A 21658-nucleotide genomic window follows, 5' to 3' on the forward strand; every position below is an offset into this window, starting at 1 on the left:
TCACCCTTCCTTGCCTCAAGATCCTAAAAACCAAAATAATCAATCACCTTTGGCTTCTTCACCCCTCAAAACTCTATCCCAAAAGCCACTACCCCATATCCCACCTCCATCTAATACTGGATCTTCAGTCCTTACCCAGTCTATTACCCCCTCTGGGCCTTATATTCTCAACCTCCCTGCAGCTATCACTCCCTCGGGTCTCCCGTATCCCTACCCCCAAACCCCAGAAAAATCTCTAACTCCATCTTTAAAACGTTCACGTTCCCACCCATCTCTTCATTCACCTCCTCTTTTTGTTAACACAAATCAGCCCTCACTCCCCTCACCTATCGCTCCAAGTGTCACTAGCGGATCTGTTTGCTCTCCTTCTTTAGAGGGAGAACCCCTTTCTCATTAATAATGGATACAAGACACTTTTTTGGAATATCCGAGGTTTAAATAATCCGGATAAGCATCAGCCCCTAAGTAATTGGCTTAATAGCAACAAGCCGCTTTTTGGTGCACTTTTGGAAACACATGTCAAAGATCTTACTCTGAACCAGATAATAGCTCGAGCATGCCCGGGATAGAAGTTTACCTCTAATCATTTGTCTGATGATGATGGAAGAATCATTGTAATCTGGAAGGATCCTGCTACTGTCACAGTAATGCACCAGTCAAAGCAATCCCTCACCTGTGAAGTGAACATTGCAAACAAATTTCAGTTTGTTTTCACCACAGTTTATGCTTCAAATATAAAAGAAGAGAGAACAGACCTTTGGGTTGAGCTCATGCAGATCCAGAGTTCATTCGCCCTCCACACTTCTCCATGGCTAGTTGGTGGTGATTTCAACCAAATTATCCACTTTGAAGAGCACTCCTCCCCTGGCATAAACTACTTAACACCTCAAATGACGGAACTGAGTAACTGTCTCTCCCAGTTGTAGCTCTTTGATTTAAGGTTTCAAGGCCCTTTTTTTACCTAGACAAATAACCAGCCTGCTTCTCCGGTTGCCAAAAAGCTAGATCGAGTATTGGTAAACAACCACTGGCTAACCCTTTTCCCCAATGGCACCGCTACCTTCCTTCCCCCTTTGCCCTCTGACCACACTCCTAGCCTTGTTGACCTTGCATATCAACTCCCAAAAGCTGGAACTCGGCCTTTTAAATTCTTTAACTACCTCACTAAACACCATAACTTTCACCATCTTGTTGAGGAAGCTTGGACTCAAGCCGGAAGCTTTGCTTCAACTTTATCCGATCTCTGTTGGAAGCAAAAGACCATTAAGAGTGACTTGAAACAAATAAATAGAGAGAATTTTTCACAAATACAAGAGAGAGTGAGTGAAACTAACCGTTTGTTAATGGATCTACAGGTACAGGCTCTGCAAAGACCCTCCCCATCTACTTTTCAGCAAGAACGAGACCTGCACACCAAATGGAACTTTTTGAGAGTGATAGAAGAGAGCTATTTCAGACAAAAATCTCGGGTAAACTGGTTAAGAGAAGGTGATTTGAATACCTCATACTTTCATAAGATGTGTCAGTCTAGAGCTCATTACAACACCATCAGATCCTTCTTGATGGACTCTGGTGAGTTACTTCTAGATCCTGAGGAAATGAGCAATCATGCAATTGCTCATTTCAAGTCCATCCTTGGGCCAGAAAACCTTCCTCGCAGTTCTATCCGGTCTTCTCTTGATTGGTTTCAGGCTTTAAATCCTTTTCGGACCTCCAGTCAACACTCGCAACTTATGCTTGCGATTCCATCCTCCTCTGACATCATTAATGTAATGCATAAGTTGAATGCTAATAAGGCGCCAGGACCAGACGGTTACACGTCAGGCTTTTATAAGGCGGCATGGAGCATACTTGGACCAGAAGTTATCACATCGATTATCCAGTTTTTTCACACTGCCTTTCTTCCCTCCTCCACTAATGCCACTATCTTGGCCTTAATCCCAAAGAAACCAGGTGCTTCATCAATAAAGGACTACCGGCCTATATCTTGTCTAAATACTCTCTACAAAGTGGTCTCCAAGCTTCTTGTTGCAAAGATTAAGCCGATCCTTCCTTCGCTAATCCTTCCAAATCAAACGGCCTTTGTCAAGGATCGCCTTCTTCTGGAGAATACGGTCCTCGCTGCTGAAATAGTCAATAGATACCATAAATCTCAAGGACCAAAAAGGATAGTCATTAAGGTAGATATTGCAAAAGCATTTGACACACTCTCCTGGGATTTTCTTTTCACCTGCTTGCAGGCCCTTGAGATCCCGAACCAATACCTCTGATGGCTTCAGGCTTGCATCTGTACAACAAACTTCACAGTTGGTTACAATGGCACAGTTCAAGGTTATTTCAAGGGAAGAAGAGGATTAAGGTAGGGAGACCCCCTATCGCCATACCTGTTTGTCATAGCCATGAACAACCTCTCCCTAATGTTGAACAAAGCTGCGAAGGAGGGGAAGTTTGGTTACCATCATCACTGTGACATAGCTAAACTCACCCATCTTTGCTTCGCTGATGATCTCCTCATCTTTGTTGATGGCTCGGTTGTGTCGGTTCAAAATGTTTTGGAGGTTCTCAAAGAATTTGAAGAGAAATCGGGACTTGCCATCAGCCTTCAAAAGTCCTCCTTATATAGTGGTGGTCTAATAGAGGAAGAAATTACCTCAATTACTTCTGCAACGGGTCTTCCCCATGGCACTCTACCTGTCCGTTACCTCGGTGTTCCCCTCTGCACGAAAAAGCTAACTCTTCAGAACTGTGAGCCATTACTGCAACAAGTAAAAAGAAAAATTAACAATTGGTGTACAAAATCCTTATCTTTTGCAGGTCGCCTAGTGCTAATAAACACGGTGATAGCAGGGATCTCTAACTTTTGGTGCTCAACTTTCATGCTCCCTAAAGCTTGCATCCGTAAGATTAACTCTATGTGTAGTGCCTTCTTGTGGAAAGGTCATCTGGAGGGTCATCATAATGCAAGGGTTTCGTGGGACACACTAACCAAAACGAAGGAACAAGGAGGATTGGGAATAAGAGATTTGGCTACCTGGAATATGGCTTGTGTCCTGAAACTCATTTGGCTACTCTTCTTTCGTTTAGGATCAGTTTGGGTGGCCTGGTATAGATTGCATTTTTTGCGTGGATCGCTGAGCAGCTTCTAGACAATGAAAAAGAGACCAAACTACTCTTGGTTAGCAAACGAGCTTCTCAAAGTTAAAGATTTAGCCTACAACTGGATCAAGTTAAGAGTAGGGAATGGTACTACCTGTAGGTTTTGGTCTGACAACTGGTCGCCTTTTGGAAACCTCTCAAACTTCTTATCTCCTGCTAGACTCGGCATCCATGCTCAAGCTACTCTCGATCAAGTCTATAACCATGGTAATTGGAGTCTTCCAAATCCCCGATCTGAAAACCAAGTGTCTCTACAAGCTTATTTAACTACTCTACACTTGTCCGAAGAAGAAGATCACTATGAATGGCAAATGGAGGGTAAGATATATCAAAAATACTCAACACGCGGGATTTACAATTGCATCTACACCCAACACGCCTTGTTTCTTGGTGGCGAGCAGTCTGGAGCAAAGGAGGGATTCCTAGACACAGCTTCTTAACTTGGTTGATAACCCTGAACCGTTGCCCAACTAGAGATCGGATCCTTCACTGGGGAATCCAAACAGACTCTCGTTGTCTACTTTGTAACTCCTGCTGCGAAAGTCGTGACCACTTATTTTTCGATTGTGACTACTCTTGGTCAGTTTGGATCCGCATAGCCACTAGATGTACACTTCAACCATGCAGGAATTGGGGGATGCAACCTTAAATCAAATGAGCAATCTGCGCGGATCGAAGGAGTACAAACGTTTATGCTTGCTGGCATGGCAGTGCTCTCTGTATACTCTCTCGGCTGAGCGAAACGCTCGACTTCATCGACAAATCTCCAGATCGGTTGACTCTTCACTCAAACTCATCGACTCCACCATCAGGAATCGGATCGACTCCTTTAGGGCAATGAATCCGACCGTCTCTTCTCTCATGCTTCAAATATGGTTCTCTACACTATGATTCTCATTTCTCTTTTGCTTCAAATGGGGTGATGATCTCTTCTCTCTTGCTCCAACTATGGTGATTCTCAAGATCGATTACTATTCCATCGCCTATGCATGGTTTAACCTAGGCTGCCTAGATTCACTTTAAAATCTTTTACAATGTGTTTCCTTTGTTGTTGGGCTTCGGGCCCTTAAAAACAAACTAAAGCCGGACTGGGCTTTTGTAGATTTTTCATCTTTTTATGCAATTAATAGAAAGCCCTTTTTCAAAAAAAAAATGTTCTTCTTCTCATACTTATCTCCAAGGTTTTACTAAACTCTTATGCATATTCTTATGATTTTTTGGTTTCAAGGTCAACAGTTTATCATATATTTCAAGTCGTCAGGAACATATTCTTTGAAGCAAAATTCTATTTTATTATTGATTCATTCATAGAGTAGAGAAATATCTAGATTTCATAGAATTATTTACTTAATCTTATAAATTTTATTTTTAAACATTATTATCTGACACGTATTCTCTATTTTAAATATTATAGGTAACAAGGATTGTGAATGTGCCACGAAATCAAGAGATTTAATCATAGAGAATCTCATAAAAAAAATATATGAGCTGGTACTTTTCACTTCTTCTTATGTTATTTGTTAATTAAAAGAGTGTTTATATGTTCTTATCATGTTTCATGCATGTCTTAATAACTATTTTGTGTTGGCGACTTGATTTTGCAGTTTCTGAACTGGGACAAACATGCTGAAGAAAAATTATATTTTTAACAGTGTAAAATTGTATTTACAATTAAATTGTATCAAATAAAAAAATAATGACCAATATTTATTTTTCTTTAATCAATCGAGTTAATATTTTGGATATTTTATTAATATTATTTTAAATCTCTTTTTTGGTAAAACCTAAGAGAACAGGAAATAAATCACTTAGTATTTATGTCAATATCCTATACCCATAGTGAACTAATTAATAATACATGTAATGTTTTGTAAATTTTTATCCATAAAGTAAAAGATAAATATTAAATAATGTCGAATTAGGAAATAACTTTACAATAAAAGTATAAAACCATCCATACCATAATTATGGTAAATATAATTGGTTACTTGCCTTCTATAAAAGGTGGAGCGAGTAACCAAAAAAACTTATTTCATCATTAAATTTTATATATTTGACAAGAAATCTGTGATATCAAAATTAAGAAAAAGGTAAGTAACCAATTCTATTAATAACACTAAATAAAATCTTTAATACTAACACTCCATATTAATTCTAATCGGTTTCATATATGAGTATATTCCATAATAAGATCTAAATAGTTAGTGTATACTACAAAACTTGCGTTCAATATAGATTCAAATAACTTTAAATTGAGCATATTCCAATAAAAAAGTGGCTAAACTTTAGGATTTCCAATTTTCGATAAACCTTCTAAAATTAATAACAACAAAAAGTTCATATTTCTTTAATAGAAAACATGTTTTTCAATTTATCCAGCATATAAATGTTTAAAATAAAAAATAAATCACATAAAGGTATGTTATAACAAAAATAAACAAAGAAATGTAATCCAATAAAGATGAACCAAAATAACAAAATTAATAAATAAACTAATTTTGCAATATTCTACTATTTCAGATGTATATAAATATACAATAATCTATAACTTATATTTATGTTTGCTACATACAAGATTTTGAGATTTTTTTGTTTTGTCCTATCCCGTTTTCTATCAGAAATACAAAATTTATTCTATACTTGGAATGTCCCATGTTGTGAATTTATTCTCTTATGATATGGGTATTTGGAAATGAGAATAGTACAAAATGGAAAAGGACAGGACGGAACGGAACAACATTATGGCCTCTCCTAAATATTTGTATTTGTCTTAAACGGGGTTTAGTCGTTTTTATCGATTTTATATCAAATTATACCATTTTACGAGATTAATAAAATTTAACCAACGACTAATCTAGTTCAGTTTGATAGTGGTCCGACTGTTGGATCATTCTGAGTTATAAAATATCGTTGAAATCATTATTATTTAAAATTTTCAAACAATAATATTTTAGATTGAAACCAAAAGAAAAATCAAACTAAATACTCAACTGATATGAGTTCGAATTTACATATTATATTAAATATATTTATATAAATATTATCTCACATGTAAGTGCGGGACTACATTCGTCATGCGATAGGAATTTGAGACCATGTATAATACATAACAAATATTATGTTCCTTCTCAAAATATTTATATTTGTTTCAAACGAGTTTTAGTCGTTTCAGACCAGATTTAATCTTTGTGAACATGTTTATATTTGGTTTTATAGTTCATGTGTTTAATGAATATCTCACGGACCATTAATGAGGTTAAGGTTTTATTTTGGTATGATCCCTAGGTCATTCCGAAATTTAAATTACTGATGAAACTATCATTATTTCATAAATTTAAACCAAAAAATTTGTATAAAAAAAATATTTACAAACATAACCCTGCATGTACATACCGATCCGAACCTAGTTAGCAATAAAAAAATAGCAAGTGCATGCCCCAAACTTGCCATAACCCCTCACACTCACCTCTCACTCTCAATGGCCCCAACTCACCCCTAAAATGTATGTATCTAACTTTATGCCTTCTTTGTCAATTACATTTTTTGTTTCTTTGTTTTGTCGTATATACATCTTTCCATATCTGACTTAACATGGTTGATATTTTTAAATCATTTAAATCTCTTAATGGAAACACCATTTTTGGATTTGGGACTACACATATTTTTTTAATTACGTTTATGGTTGATATTATAGGTGGAATATACGTCATGTACACACATTATGTCAAGTATTCATATATATATATATATATCACACACCATACAAAATATACAATTCTTTGCTACTACAATAATTCTTTTTGGGCCAAGGAAGCCTAATTTATGGACACACACTTATTAATGGGCCTGTTTTCTATAATCAAAACACGTGTCAGGATCTTAACGGCCTTTTAAAAAGACACGTGTTAAGATCTTCAGTGGTCTTTGCCGCCCATTGTCCGCCGATGAGAAGACGGAGGAGGTGCCGCAGATTTGCTCAGGGAACAGAACACTAAACGAAAGCAAAACATGGAGGTCAAAGAAAAGGCCAAAATCGTAGTTACAGTAGCCTCTCTTGTTGCGGTGACAGTCCTGTTCGTGACGGAGTATCGCCGGCGCCGTAGTCACCGGAGGAAGCAAATATTTCCTCTAAGCTCTTGTTATCTGCATTCCGAGATGAGACCACAGTTCGGATTCAAACGCGTGCTTGCGGATAACTCTTACTCTGAGTTCAAGCACTTGAAGCTCGATGATGCGTCTTCCTCTTCAGGTTGGTTCAATATCTCAAGTTTTGAATTTTTCAAGTTCATTGTATATGATTGTGTATTTTGATAGTTATATAAATTGAAATCAATCAATGCAGAGAAAGCTTCGAACTGTCATCATCCGTATGAATCTGAGATAACTGTTTTGTTAGAGAACACTCAGATTGAATTTGGATTTTTGAGGGGAGAGTGTTCATTGGAAATGAGTGATTCATATGTGTGGGTTGAGACGGAGTCACAGTTAAAGGAACTAGCTGAAGTATTGGCAAAAGAAAAGGTTTTTGCAGTTGATACTGAGCAGCATAGTTGGAGGTCGTTTCTTGGTTTCACTTCTCTAATTCAGGTAAACTATATTAGAACCGTTGTTGGGATTACTTAGTTTTACCCTTGAAGTTGTGATTTTTTTCATTTTTACCTCTGAAACTTGTAGATTTCTACACACGAGGAAGACTTCTTGGTGGACACGATTGCATTACATGATGCAATGAGTATTCTTCGTCCTGTTTTCTCTGATCCTAATATTTGCAAGGTAAATTATTCGAATGAAGATGGTTCAATGTCAGAATCTTGTGGAATAAATCTTGTGAAGCACTTGTATGTTTCTGACAAGGTACGTTAGTCTGCCAATGCATTTTCGAACATTAATCTCTGATTGTGTATTAGGTGTTTCACGGGGCTGACAACGATGTTCTCTGGCTTCAAAGAGACTTCCATATATATGTTGTGAATATGTTTGATACTGCCAAGGTATACATTCTATATTCTTCTTTTAAGTTTTAAGATTTGAAATAAGTGAAAGTCATTTGGAATAAGTGAGTATAGAAGAATATGTGTCTTCTGTTAACTCAGCCAGTTTAGAGAATTCTGTTCTTTCTTTTGTTATATGCATATACATATGTGTTTGTTTATATAGTAAAATTAGACATGATGTTGTTGTTGCTGTATTACTAAACTGCTTTTACTAAAATGCAAACAATCAGGCATGTGAGGTGTTGTCGAAGCCTCAAAGGTCACTGGCATATTTACTCGAGGCAGTATGTGGAGTGGCTACTAACAAATTGCTGCAGGTGAGTCTTTTAACACTTCGTACTCGCTAGTCTTCTGGCCATGTCTTATTCTTCTCTATGCTAAGCTTGCCTCATAACATGTCTCACGTGATTTCTTTCTTTAACGTTTTCACTAAAGCGTGAAGATTGGAGACAACGTCCTTTGTCCAAAGAGATGGTGGAATATGCCAGAACGGATGCACACTATCTCCTCTATATTGCAGATGCTTTGACTGCTGAACTTAAACAACTAGCCACTGGTACGCATCTTTGCTATGGATAAACATTTTTGTATATGATGGAAAAGTAAGGTTGTAAACTATAATTCAAGAAAACATGATTTTGAGGAGCGATATTGTTTGATTTTTGCAACAAAGTTCTAAAATATGAAATGTATCAGAAGATTCATCTAGCCCCGATGACAAATTCCATTTTCTTCTCGAGGCTAGTCGGCGGTCAAACATGACCTGTTTGCAATTGTACACGAAAGAAACTGAAGATTTTCCTGGGAGTGCTGCTGCTTCCTCGATAATTTATCGGCATTTAAACGGACACGGAGATACTTCTACCATCTCCTTGAACGCTGAAGTATGCCCATCCCTCATTCCATTATGTGTAACCAATTATTTTTGAAACATTTTGTTGATGTTCGTGTTTTAATTTCAGGAGCTTGTCAGGAAAATTTGTGCATGGAGGGACTTAATGGTGAGTTAATTTCCCTTTTGTTTTCTTAAACTGTCCAAGTTCAAATGTTGTAGCTGCAAGACATTTGCATTTTTTTCTTTTTCAGGCACGGATTCATGATGAAAGCACGCGATATGTGTTACCTGACCAAGCTGTAGTTGCTCTTGCTTGTAAGCAGCCAACTACAACTGAAGATATATATGGTACAATAGCTCATACTGATTTGGCTACTGAGTCTTCTCCGAGCTTGAATTCCTCAGTTCAGTCTCCATATCCGGTTATTTGTAGTCATTTGGATGACATATATCAAATGATTCTGAACAAGTTGGCTAAGCTGGATGATATCTTACCGTTAGTTCTTAAGAAATGCTTGGGCACAAATGGAACATGTCCAATTTCTGTCTTCAACTATTCCCTCTTGTTAAACTTCAAGACAAAGCTAAGTAGCCACTCCGCTCCCAAGCAAAATGGACATAAGAACTTCAAGCAGTTCACTCGTAAGGCATCACGAGAGCTTTTTGTCAAGAAATTTTCCTGCAAGGCTCCCGTTTATCACAATTGTCGAATATACGCAAATGATGGCCGGTTGCTATGCTATTGTGATAAAAGAAAACTTGAATGGTAGATGATGATCTATTGTTGTATCTACACTCCATCAATAATTTTTGATTCAAGAATCTCCTCTCTAATTTAGATATCTTACAGGTATCTGAATCGTGGACTTGCGAAGCTAGTCGAAGAAGATCCACCTGCGATAATGCTTTTGTTTGAGCCTAAAGGACGTCCAGAAGATGAGGGGAATGATTTTTATATTCAGACCAAGAGGAACATATGTGTTGGGTGTGGGGAAGGAAAACACTATCTGCGTTACCGGATAATACCTTCGTGCTATAGAGTTCATTTTCCAGAGCACCTAAAAAGTCACAGATCTCATGATATTGTTCTACTTTGTGTGGATTGTCATGAAGTTGCACATGCTGCTGCAGAGAGGTACAAGAAACAAATCGCTACAGAATTTGGAATTCCTCTTTTTGTTCGTAGAGTACTCGATTCAAAAGAAGCACAAGGGACATCTTCATTGACGGAGGATGAATCAATGGTTAACTCTGAGGATGCTGGTGTCTCTCCACTACATCTTAGATCAGCTGCAATGGCGCTCTTGCGACATGGGAACAGAATGCCATCAAGTCGTCGTGAGGAATTGTTGCAGGTGATGTGATCATCTAACTTTTTCAATAAATTGATTTTGACCAAGCATTCTATTGTTGATGGTTTCTTTGGATTGTGAATATAGATTGTCAAGATGTATTACGGTGGACGGGACATATCTGAAGATGATTTGGAAAGAGCTTTACTCATTGGGTTGAGCCCTCACGAGAGACGAAGACGCGAAAGAAAGCAAGGGGTCTCCCTGAAACATTCTGCAGAGGTTGCTCGTTTGGACAAACAAGAAAATGGTAAAAAAGGTAACCGTATGATAAATACTGGTCAAGTACATTGAAAATTGCATTGGTTAATAAACTGTAAATGTGTAATAGATAATGATTCTTTGTATCCACAAATACTGATGCAAACAACTTTGTATCTTTAGATGAAAACAATGATGGGGAGGGTCCAGCAGATTCTGAGAAAATTATGAATGTAGAAAGGAGCACAGTTGCTGATGATAGTGGTGATGGTGGTACAAGTGAAGGAGATGGAGCTACAGAGCTAAATGATGCTCAATGTAATGGAAATACGTTGCACCAACAGAACTCCAAACTGTCTTTGCTAGGACATGGACCGCATGGGAAACAAATTGTAGAGTATCTGTTAAGGGAATATGGAGNGTTGATGGTTTCTTTGGATTGTGAATATAGATTGTCAAGATGTATTACGGTGGACGGGACATATCTGAAGATGATTTGGAAAGAGCTTTACTCATTGGGTTGAGCCCTCACGAGAGACGAAGACGCGAAAGAAAGCAAGGGGTCTCCCTGAAACATTCTGCAGAGGTTGCTCGTTTGGACAAACAAGAAAATGGTAAAAAAGGTAACCGTATGATAAATACTGGTCAAGTACATTGAAAATTGCATTGGTTAATAAACTGTAAATGTGTAATAGATAATGATTCTTTGTATCCACAAATACTGATGCAAACAACTTTGTATCTTTAGATGAAAACAATGATGGGGAGGGTCCAGCAGATTCTGAGAAAATTATGAATGTAGAAAGGAGCACAGTTGCTGATGATAGTGGTGATGGTGGTACAAGTGAAGGAGATGGAGCTACAGAGCTAAATGATGCTCAATGTAATGGAAATACGTTGCACCAACAGAACTCCAAACTGTCTTTGCTAGGACATGGACCGCATGGGAAACAAATTGTAGAGTATCTGTTAAGGGAATATGGAGAAGATGGTGTACGAGATTTCTGTCAAAGGTGGAGAAAAGTGTTTGTTGATGCTGTTCATCCTCGCCATTTACCTGGTGGTTGGAATGTTAGTCACAGGTAAACTTAATACTTAAAACCTGCATTTCTTTTTGATAAAATACTTCTACCATGATTAGTACGCTTAACTCGCTCCACGATCTGATAGTTGGATGTTTATCATATCTTGTTGACATAAGAGAAGTAAACAACTTTGGTCTTAGAGAAACAAAAGTACTGAAATGCGTTTGTCTGGACCTTGTTCTTTACAAGGGTTTGATTTTTGTTTTTGTCAGTGGCCGAAGAGACTTTGGCGAATTCAGCGTTTACAATCCCACAAAGAGACTCTCTACCGAGTAGCTTGCCAATGGAAACTCTATTTCTGTTTAGTCTCTGTTCTTTCGTCAATTTTGGTCCACTATCCAGGAAACGAGTCTGGATTGGCTTATTTTGTAATTCCTCAGCCGCATCAGTGATCTGTTGTATTCTTCTGTAGACCTGTGTACTATGTTTTAAGTCAAAAGTTTTTGGATTATTAATTTGCAGTCTAAGCCTCTATTTTGAAAAGATGACAGAACTTTGCTGTACCAAACAGTAATACAAAAAAGGCTCTTTGTCCATCAATTAACACGAGCTCTTCGGTTTGGAACCGCGGCTCAAACAATCAATATACAAGAAGAAATTCGAAATTGTTTCTATGAAGAAATGAGATCTAGTTAGTCAGGTGTCTGGCAGAATGAAAACTCCAACTGGTGAATCGTTCCTTGTTTCAAAAAAAGGGTTAAAGTTTTGATCTCAAAGTGAAGGATAAAAGATAGGTTGGAATTCTTCTGCAGCCACCACTGTCTAAGAATCTTCTATAATGTCAAAGACTGAGACTTGTGATCAATGCCATTGAATATGTAAGTTCCTGACATGGGAACAAACTGCTTCGTGATGAGCTGCAAACATAGGGAAACCATAAAAGAGGTAAATTTTTAGTTTCACAATGTAACACCTTTGATACTACTGCCAGTGACCAATTTGAGAGACACATGGATATGAAACGAACCTTGATCACTTCTTGAGATGTGATTCCTCCTATGAAAGCAGCAACTACATGAAGCTCTGCAGCACCAAATCTACACATCTCATTGGAAAGTTCTTCCTCAACCATATAGCCATCACAACCCATTTCTCTAAGAAGACTCAGGGCAATAGTTTTTAACTGGGCTACGTCATGGTCCATTAATCTGCTAGCAAAGAGACATGTTAATAGTCTAACAATGCCAGAATTGTTGGGGATTCTATCAACGTTCGCCAAAATGTGTTCTCTTACCCATCATCAAGCTGTCCAGGAAACTTCTGATAGGTCGCAGCAAATCTATCAACAGCTCTAAGAAGAATATAAAATCCAATTGCGCTTCTGCAAGAGGAGTAAACAGAAAGTGGTAAGAGCCTTAAGAGCTAACAACATATCTCCAAACTGCTGCAACTGTAATATTATTTTTCAGCTCTGCAAGTATACTCCAGCAATATTTTTGTTACCACAGTTTCTGTGGTAATATGAAAAATATCAATTTCGATGAAAGAATTTGCACCTGTATTCCTCATCAGCCAAACACTTATGCAGTGCCGCTACAGAAGGAGTTCTGAACTCGTCTTCTATCATACGGTATCTGCATACCTACAAAGCACATATCCGAATGCTTTTACTTTACTCAAAAACACGCAATAGGTTTTAACCATCAAATTGTAAGAAATTCCAGCATTCTCGGTTTCTCACCTTAAGTTTTCTTGCATTCTTGCAGAAGCTCTTGATAGTTGGCTTTGAGATGCTACTTGGATCCTGACCAACTTTAACTAGAATGTCTTTTACTCTCTGCTCCATGGAAAGAAAATCAGCTTCAGCTTTGGAATAGTAGATGTTCTGCAAATTGATGTAGTGCCTGCCAAAGAAACAATACAGCTAATATAGTAATCTGATAAAAGGTTATGTATAAATTTCATCCCTCCCTTGAAACGAAAGAACAGGAGAACTAACTCTGTGGAAGATGTCATATCAGGGATGGAGCCTTCAAGTGGTACCTCCCCACCACCTTCATTCGAAATAAACTCCTGCAAGTGATGCATATAATTAGTTGGATAAGCATTAATGTCGATGGGAAGCAGAAAAAAAAAGCTAACATGGATCGAAGACACAATCTGATATACTAAAATCCCTAACAAATGTTCTCAATTTCTTCCACGTTTGGAATAACAATATGAAAGTGTGAGGACTTTCAAGTCACGAACCTTGAGTGCTGCTACCATTAACCAAAAATCTGAGGAATTTGGACCAACTTCAGCACAACTATCATTAATAATGTCTTGAGTATCTTGGCCTGGACAAAAAAAAACAACAAGTTTAGGTCAATTTGAAACTAATAGTAATTGGCTCATGACATTTTTTACAGTAGTTACTAAGAAACCTGACTTCATATTACAGTGAACCTAATGTTAAAAATGGTCAGCAATCAACCATGACTCATGAGGATAGTTATCCATTTGGTCCAACCGATTGCAATATTTTACCATCTATAGTACAGAAAGGATAAGTTTAAAGGTCAAGGTTCAACCAATGCCAAAAAAATGATATATCCTTACTGATTCCTCTAGGAGCGAAAACTTTGAAAGCGGCTTCAGTGGCTTCTCTGTAGTTATCTTCATCCGGTGATAACATCTTGGACTTAACTAAAGCCTAAAGTTTCCAGGAATAAGAGAATAAATACAAGTAGAGTTTGCAGAGTAACAAAAAGTAAGGATACCTTAAATTCGTTTTTCTCTTCCCTAGTCGAGGGAAGGTTGCTGTTATGGGTTTGAGCCCATTCTTCAGCCACCTTGACAAGAATGACGATGTAAGGAATGTGCTTATGGGCAGCGGGTTCTGCTACATTTAGATCAATAGTCTCCACAAACCTGCAGATCATTGAATAAATTAAGATTTTATATTAACCGGTCGCAGGTTAGACAACATGTAAACCCATAAAAAAATAATTTGATCCTCAAGGTTAAAGGATGACAAGAAAAGATAACGAGTGAGAAGATTGAAGCAGAGTACCTCTTCAGTTCAGGCCACGGATTATTTAAGCGGAGATCATCGAGAAAATGATCAGGCTTTGACTCGATAGCAGTGTGCTCCTGATAGGAAAGAGAGGGCATGACTTAGCAGTTAACAGAACATACCATGACCAGTGGCAAAGAACTCAAGTCAAGACTCAACTACAATAATCTTACCTTTACACTGATGCGAACAAACCCAGTAAGGCCATAGGAGCGAGCAAAAACCAACATGACATTTGCTTCCCTGCAGATTCTATCTAGTTTCACCATTGAATCTTCCACTAGCTACAATCAACACATGGCAAATAAAATAATAAGGAAACGCTCTGTAATCCTAAAGAACTGATCATAGACGCAAATATAGCTAGTTGGGCAGTTGAAAGAAAAGAGAAGAGTACCTGAGTGGCGACAACGAGAGTGAACTGAGAGAAGAAAGATGGGTCTTTTAGTATCAATGTGTCAGGATTCTCCTCAATAAAGTTGGCTTTAACAGCATCGTTAAGCTCCTGAAGAAAGCCACAGACACACTTGGCCTTTGACTGACCAACGCTCTTCGCATCCACTGAACATAAAAACAAATCAACAATCTCAACAAAAACTGAACCAAGTTTGTAAATGCATTGCCCAAAAAAAGATGTAAAAGAAGATACCCATGAAATTGTTGCCAAGGTCGCCAATTTGAACTTTGGATCCGTCGACAATGGTGATACTTCCGATTCCACCAAGAACGAGATTCTTAAGAGCCTCAGAGCCAGTAGGGCCACAATTGAGCAAACAGATGCTCGCTGTTTCAAGAGACGTTTGACCTAATTCTCCCCAAATCCTGAGATTTCGTTTTTTTCCCCAACAGCATCAGAATTGAGTTTTTAAGGGGAAGGAAAGATGAAAAGAAACAGAGGAGAAGTAGAGAGAGAGAGAGAGAGAGAGAGAGAGAGAGTTTGGGGGCTTTGGGGGAAGGAGAAAGAGAATACCTGAGTTGACGATCGTACTTGGTTTTCTTGGGTTCTTCCACCATTGTTGGTTCTTGCTCGAGCCTTTTCATGGAGGGTTTTGTCAGTGGTTCGCGTCTCAAGTCTCAACTACAGAGGGAAGAGAGAGAAGAAAGAGGAAAGGCTTTGGCTTTTTTTTTTTTTTTTAATGAAAGAGAGAACCTTTGACAAGTAAAGTTACCTCATTTCTTTATTTATTTCCTTCCTTTTTATTTATTTATTAAACTTCACATGTTTAGAGTTAAAATTATAATTTTCTCAAATTTAGGCTTTATTATTGCAAAATACCTTACCAAACTAGAATCTGTTATTATAGATTCTAAATTATGATTTCTCTTTCAAATACTTAAGATTTTTAATTAATTAAAAAAATTTCAGATTTATATAAATACATAAAAAATTAGTTAATATTATTCATGGAATAAATAACATAGCTGGAAATAAATATATATGTAATTTATTTTATTAAATAATATTTAAATGAATCATGATAGAAAAATATTCAGCGTAACAACTTTTGAAGATTGAAAAAAAAAATCTTTGATAAAAAAGAAAAGTAAGAAAAGAAAAATCAACTCTTTGTTATGACTTACAAGTTAACACAACTCTCTGTGTTCCTAATTAAAAAAAAAAAAATATGAAAACTAGAAAATATATTACTTGTCAATGACAAAATTAGCTTAAAAGAAAAAAAAAATCGTCACAGTTGTTGACAAAAACAAAAAATAAGAATAAAATTCTGAAAAGAAATATAATGATTATATATAACACATGTTTTTTTGTTGTTGTTGAGCATCTTACTTTATTAACTTGAATTCAAAGATTACATAGTTATCAATAAAAACCATACAAATAAGAAATAAAATTTTGAAAATAAATATAATGATTATTTTTATCAAACAAAAAAGAAAATGATTATTGATTAACACATCATCAGCCAGTTCTATATATTTTCTTAATTTATTTTATATTAGTAAGTAATATAATTTACAAAATGGGCCGTTAAGTGTAGGGCCTAATAATAATAATAGGCCCCACTGCTAAACAAAAAAACAAACGGCTGCTGTGTTAACCACTGTTCTACACAAAGCCTTCCGTAGACTGTCTACGGGATAGGACCTGTGTGAGCTGAGAGCTTCTCTTTCTCTTTCTAGTCTACTACTGTGTACTCTATGTTTCTATATCTTCTATTCGATTTGTATCCGAGAAAAGACGAAGATGATTGACTCTCTCTCTCTCTCTCTCTCTCTCTCTCTGGGCATCATGCCTTTAGGAATCTCCTGTCAATCAATGGGTTCTTTTATTTATAAAAAAAAGTTCTTGACTTCTCTTGTTGATAATTCGTTGCTTTGTCGTAAAATTTCCCCTTTTTTTTATTTAACTTATGCCTGCCAAGTGTTTGCGTATATTCCAAAGAGAATCTGAAGGTTGCTCAAAGAGGTAAAGAGATACTCTCTCACTATTCTACTGTTTTCTTGTTTCGTTAGCTTGTCTTTTCGATTTCGTTTTCTGGCTCTGTTATCTTCTTCTCATGAATTGATTCAAAAAACTCATCTTTCTCAGATTTTTCTTATGATCGTTTGATGTTGTGTTTGTAAATTAGTCTCATTACATAACCACATTGTTGCCTTCTTTTAGCTATTTAAAAAACTTTAAAAAATTTGATTCGACTTTTGAGTTTGCTATTGGCTTAGATCTTGATTCGATTTTTTTTTATAATCAGTAATCATATTCATTCGCAGATTCTACAGGTCAAAGTTGTAAACTTTTTTTACCATTCTTCTCATCCTCAATGCTGAATGAAGAAGAGTCTCTAGGTTTAAAAGGGGTGGTTCTACCGTTCTAGTTCTTGTTCCAACACAAACTGTTTGAACTGTTCCTTAGTTTTTGATTCCGTTGTCTCCATGGGACTGGGCATTGACCCTTTTGTGGCTGTTACGGCCCTGATTTTGGCCTTTCTGGTGGTTCCAATGGGTTGCCACTGCCAGAGGCCTCAAGTGGTGAACCTCGGTGCTGTTTTCGCTTTCGATTCGGTTATCGGAAGAGCTGCTAAAGTAGCTCTCGAGGCAGCTGTCTCCGATGTCAATGCTGACACAAGCGTTCTCAATGGAACAAAGCTACGGCTGCTCATGGAGGACTCTGTTTGCAATGTCTTTCATGGGTCTATAGGAGGTACGATGACTGTTCTTTTGTGTTCAATCCCTTGTGATCCCCATCCATGTTCCCATTAAACAATTTTACATTTTGGGATTGTTGTAAGCGATTGGGACATCAATCATGTTTCGAATCAGTTTTTATCTGTACATAGACACACTTCTACCAGATGCTAATAATGCATTGAACAATATAGACCTCAGACCCAAAACAGCCTGTTCCTTACTAGAACATGTGTTTCCTGTACGTAATTGGAAACAAAAAAATTTGGTTTGTCTACTAAGGGCCTGGTTTAAGCTTCAGTGGTTGTTGTTTTTGCAGCTTTTAAATTGCTTGAGAAAGAAGTGGTGGCTATGATCGGTCCAATATCATCCTCTGTTGCTCATACGATGTCCGACATTGCCAAAGGGCTCCACTTTCCTCTTATTTCTTTTGCAGCAACTGATCCAACTCTTTCTGCTCTCCAGTTTCCCTTCTTTCTTCGGACTACACCTAATGATGCCCACCAAATGTCTGCCCTTGTGGAACTGATCAATTTCTATGGATGGAAAGAGGTGATATCAGTATACTCAGATGATGAGCTCGGAACAAATGGAGTTGCTGCTCTTGATGATGAACTGTACAAGAAAAGATCCAGAATTTCCTATAAAGTGCCTCTCTCAGTGCATTCTGATGAAAAGTTCCTTACGGAAGCTTTAAAAAAATCCAAGTCCATCGGCCCTCGAGTTTATATTCTTCATTTTGGTCCGGACCCATCGCTCAGAATTTTTGATATAGCGCAAAAGCTGCAGATGATGACCCATGAATACGTGTGGCTCGCCACAGACTGGCTCTCAGTTACCTTAGATTCTTCTTTGAGTGACAAAGGTACTCTAAAACGTCTTGAAGGAGTAGTGGGGCTTCGTCAACACATCCCAGAATCAATAAAGATGCAACAGTTCACACATAAACTGAAGAGCAACAGATCAATGAATGCCTACGCATTACATGCCTACGCATTACATGCCTATGATACAGTGTGGATGATTGCATATGGCATCGAGAAGTTGCTAAATGAAGGAATCAATATAACCTTTTCTTACTCCGAAAAATTACTTCATGCAAAAGGAACTAAACTGCACCTGGAGAAAATCAAGTTTTTCAACAGTGGGGAGCTACTACTTGAGAAACTTCTGAAGGTGAACTTCACTGGTATAGCCGGTCAAGTTCAGTTTGGTTCTGGCCGAAACGTCATCGGCTGTGACTACGAAATCATCAATGTAGACAAAACTGGTGTTCATACTGTGGGTTTTTGGTCAAAAAATGAAGGCTTTTCAGTTGTAGCCACAAAACCCCGAGATTCACAGAAAGAGACTAGCTTAGTTTCTGATGAAAAACTTGGAGACATAACCTGGCCTGGTGGTGGCCATGGAAAGCCACGTGGTTGGGTCATTGCAGATTCTGCAGATCCATTGAAGATTGTTATCCCAAGAAGAGTGAGTTTTGTCGAGTTTGTGACCGAAGAAAAGAACAGTAGCCATCGCATCAAAGGATTTTGCATCGACGTCTTCATTGAAGCATTGAAGTTCGTCCCTTACAGTGTTCCTTACATATTTGAGCCATTCGGAAATGGCCATTCAAGTCCTAATTACAACCAGCTTATTCAAATGGTCACGGATGGCGTAAGTATCCTCTTCAACAACGTTTAAAAACCTCAGAGATCTCTAAACATTTCCAGAGTAACTTCAGCTATCTGATAATGGTTGGGCACTTCCTTGTTTTTCCATTTGTTTCAGGTATATGATGCAGCTGTTGGGGATTTTGCAATAGTCCCAAGCCGGTCCAAAATAGTAGATTTCTCGCAGCCATATGCTTCCACAGGCCTTGTGGTGGTGATTCCAGCTAATGACGACAATGCGACTTGGATTTTTCTGAGACCCTTCACCATCCGGTTATGGTGCGTCGTTCTAGTTTCATTCATGGTTATTGCAGTAGTCATTTGGATCCTCGAACATCGCTTCAATGAAGATTTCAGAGGGCCACCCCGAAGACAACTCGTCACAATGATGTTGTAAGTTCAGCTTGTAATATTTTTCACTGAACTTGATAGTTCATTCTTGGGGTTTTATCTGATACATCCAGTCTGATTTGTCCTTTCAGGTTCAGCTTCTCAACTCTTTTCAAGAGAAACCGTGAGTAGCCTTACTATTATCCATATTTCTTCAAGAACCATTAAGCAAGAGAAAAACACAAGTTTAGAGTTACATTTGAGAATTTGTCTGATACATATTCGACTATCTATTGATTTTTTCTATTAACTCACGTCAGTAATCTTTCTGTTATATCCTGTTATTTCAACAGAAGAAGATACGATAAGCAATCTAGCAAGACTAGTGATGATTGTATGGCTCTTTCTATTGATGGTTCTAACTGCTAGCTACACAGCAAACCTCACCTCAATCCTCACAGTTCAACAGCTTCCCTCTGCCATTACCGGAATCGATAGCTTGCGGGCAAGCGAGGTGCCTATCGGGTACCAGGCTGGGACGTTCACATTGGAGTATTTAACCTACAGTCTTGGCATGGCTCGGTCTAGACTGGTCCCACTTGACTCACCGGAGGAGTATGAAAAGGCTCTAAAGCTGGGGCCAACCAATTGGGGAGGTGTGGCTGCCATTGTCGACGAGCTCCCGTACATCGAACTGTTTCTAGCAGAACGAGCAGGCTTCAAGATTGTCGGAGAGCCCTTTATGCACCGTGGTTGGGGATTTGTAAGTACGTTTTTCAAGTTTCTCTTAATCAGAAACGAATCACGTAAAGATTTGAACTTGTTGTTTTGGTTAACAGGCGTTTAAGAGGGATTCTCCACTGGCAGAAGATATGTCAACAGCTATCTTGAAACTCTCTGAGACCAGGAAACTGCAAGAGATACGAAAAAAATGGTTATGCAAGATGAACTGCGCAGAGAAATCAGACTGGAACCCAGAGCCAAACCAGCTGCATCTCAAGAGCTTCAAAGGGTTGTACCTTGTCTGCATTGCAATCACGGTCTCTGCGTTTTTGGTGTTTGTTCTCAGGATGATACGCCAGTTCGTGCGGTACAGACGGATGGATAGGACATGCTCAACGTCTCGCGCTTCTTGGTCGACTTCTCCTACGATGCGGCTTAGAGAACTGGTGTTTGATTTTGTGGAGTTTGTGGATGAGAAAGAAGAAGCTATCAAGAGAATGTTCAGGAGTGATGACTCTAATAACAATAGCAACACATCTCATGTTGTGGCAGTCCAAGAAGCTGATTCTGAGGTACCACGAAATTGATGAGTAGATTCCATTCTATAGGAAAGAAAAAAAAACTGTTATTATGTAGACGAATTGTACGCAATTAGATATGAGCTAACATGTAAGTCAATACTCGAATCTCTGTTCATTAGATTTGAGTATTGTAACCTAGCAACATAAAATGCTGGTGAGACAGAACCAGTGATAATACTACCACGATTTATAGCAGCTAATATATTGTATAGATTCTTAGGAGCTAAAAATAGTTTCAGTAGTTTATATGGCATTGACTTTATCTGATAAGGATTTGGTACTCTAATAGAATAACCCAAAACTTTCAAAAGCTTCCAACTTTGAATATATAAAAGCTTGTCAGAATTGAAAGGAAAAAGGTTGGATCTTTGGATGTATATGTACGTCTATTGTACACATTAATTCCTTTTTTAAATCATTGCCACGTTCAATGAAGTATGATGAACTCATGAAACTTTTCTTTTACTCAACTTGGTATGCTAAATTGTTTTGTCTGACCCACTATTTGCTATTTTATTGGGATTTATTTCTTCTCTCTATTATAGTTTATCGCTACGTCCATGGAGTTCGCGTTCATTGAGTTGAATTATTAAACTATGGTTTT

At 37.8% G+C, this 21658-nt stretch overlaps 4 protein-coding genes across 7 annotated transcripts; 3 read left to right on the plus strand and 1 right to left on the minus strand.

Annotated features, from left to right (window-relative positions):
* On the plus strand, positions 2400-3596 carry LOC104753325. Its single transcript, XM_010475592.1, has 3 exons — positions 2400-2745; positions 2815-3103; positions 3257-3596. Exons 1-3 carry the CDS (start codon positions 2400-2402, stop codon positions 3594-3596), a joined length of 975 nt encoding a protein of 324 aa, XP_010473894.1.
* LOC104749624 (protein RRP6-like 3) lies at positions 7084-12078 on the plus strand. Of its 2 annotated transcripts, none has more exons than XM_019238463.1 (13): positions 7084-7405; positions 7499-7743; positions 7831-7929; positions 8064-8147; positions 8381-8467; positions 8586-8706; positions 8847-9034; positions 9113-9151; positions 9237-9751; positions 9836-10340; positions 10425-10587; positions 11287-11620; positions 11836-12078. In XM_019238463.1, exons 1-13 carry the CDS (start codon positions 7165-7167, stop codon positions 11897-11899), a joined length of 2685 nt encoding a protein of 894 aa, XP_019094008.1. In that variant the 5' UTR covers positions 7084-7164; the 3' UTR covers positions 11900-12078. The 2 variants fall into 2 exon arrangements, with proteins under 2 accessions (XP_019094008.1, XP_010469591.1); XM_010471289.2 differs by having other exon boundaries at positions 8850-9034.
* LOC104749623 (NEDD8-activating enzyme E1 regulatory subunit AXL-like) lies at positions 12135-15758 on the minus strand. Its single transcript, XM_010471287.1, has 14 exons — positions 15592-15758; positions 15271-15443; positions 15019-15182; positions 14795-14905; positions 14619-14698; positions 14326-14476; positions 14165-14258; positions 13814-13902; positions 13563-13636; positions 13305-13467; positions 13120-13205; positions 12858-12944; positions 12591-12771; positions 12135-12480 (listed from the first exon to the last, which is right to left on the minus strand). The coding sequence occupies exons 1-14, from the start codon at positions 15660-15662 to the stop codon at positions 12397-12399; spliced, it is 1608 nt and encodes a 535-aa protein (XP_010469589.1). The 5' UTR covers positions 15663-15758; the 3' UTR covers positions 12135-12396.
* LOC104749625 (glutamate receptor 3.7-like) lies at positions 16707-21276 on the plus strand. 3 transcript variants are annotated; one of them, XM_010471290.2, is made up of 7 exons: positions 16707-17049; positions 17352-17781; positions 18085-19424; positions 19539-19813; positions 19903-19934; positions 20104-20513; positions 20590-21276. In XM_010471290.2, exons 2-7 carry the CDS (start codon positions 17514-17516, stop codon positions 21058-21060), a joined length of 2796 nt encoding a protein of 931 aa, XP_010469592.1. In that variant the 5' UTR covers positions 16707-17049; positions 17352-17513; the 3' UTR covers positions 21061-21276. The 3 variants fall into 3 exon arrangements, with proteins under 3 accessions (XP_010469592.1, XP_010469593.1, XP_010469594.1); XM_010471291.2 differs by having other exon boundaries at positions 17361-17781; XM_010471292.2 differs by having other exon boundaries at positions 20104-20517; positions 20590-20679.

Source organism: Camelina sativa, chromosome 16 (assembly GCF_000633955.1).
Source record: "Camelina sativa cultivar DH55 chromosome 16, Cs, whole genome shotgun sequence".
NCBI lineage: Eukaryota > Viridiplantae > Streptophyta > Magnoliopsida > Brassicales > Brassicaceae > Camelina > Camelina sativa.

Excerpts from the sequence above, each read along its gene's own strand:
- LOC104749623 (XM_010471287.1), bottom strand. The coding sequence starts at position 15,662 with ATGAAAAGGCTCGAGCAAGAACCAACAATGGTGGAAGAACCCAAGAAA. Across the intron at positions 14,259-14,325 it reads AAGAGAAAAACGAATTTAAG|GCTTTAGTTAAGTCCAAGAT; the intron begins GTATCCTTACTT and ends TGGAAACTTTAG. Across the intron at positions 12,481-12,590 it reads CATCTCAAGAAGTGATCAAG|CTCATCACGAAGCAGTTTGT; the intron begins GTTCGTTTCATA and ends CTATGTTTGCAG.
- LOC104753325 (XM_010475592.1), top strand. The coding sequence starts at position 2,400 with ATGAACAACCTCTCCCTAATGTTGAACAAAGCTGCGAAGGAGGGGAAG. Across the intron at positions 2,746-2,814 it reads AAAGCTAACTCTTCAGAACT|GTCGCCTAGTGCTAATAAAC; the intron begins GTGAGCCATTAC and ends TATCTTTTGCAG. Across the intron at positions 3,104-3,256 it reads GGATCAGTTTGGGTGGCCTG|GTTTTGGTCTGACAACTGGT; the intron begins GTATAGATTGCA and ends TACTACCTGTAG.
- LOC104749624 (XM_019238463.1), top strand. The coding sequence starts at position 7,165 with ATGGAGGTCAAAGAAAAGGCCAAAATCGTAGTTACAGTAGCCTCTCTT. Across the intron at positions 7,930-8,063 it reads CTGATCCTAATATTTGCAAG|GTGTTTCACGGGGCTGACAA; the intron begins GTAAATTATTCG and ends ATTGTGTATTAG. Across the intron at positions 11,621-11,835 it reads GGTTGGAATGTTAGTCACAG|TGGCCGAAGAGACTTTGGCG; the intron begins GTAAACTTAATA and ends TGTTTTTGTCAG.
- LOC104749625 (XM_010471290.2), top strand. The coding sequence starts at position 17,514 with ATGGGACTGGGCATTGACCCTTTTGTGGCTGTTACGGCCCTGATTTTG. Across the intron at positions 19,814-19,902 it reads CAACTCGTCACAATGATGTT|GTTCAGCTTCTCAACTCTTT; the intron begins GTAAGTTCAGCT and ends TTGTCCTTTCAG. Across the intron at positions 19,935-20,103 it reads AACTCTTTTCAAGAGAAACC|AAGAAGATACGATAAGCAAT; the intron begins GTGAGTAGCCTT and ends TTATTTCAACAG.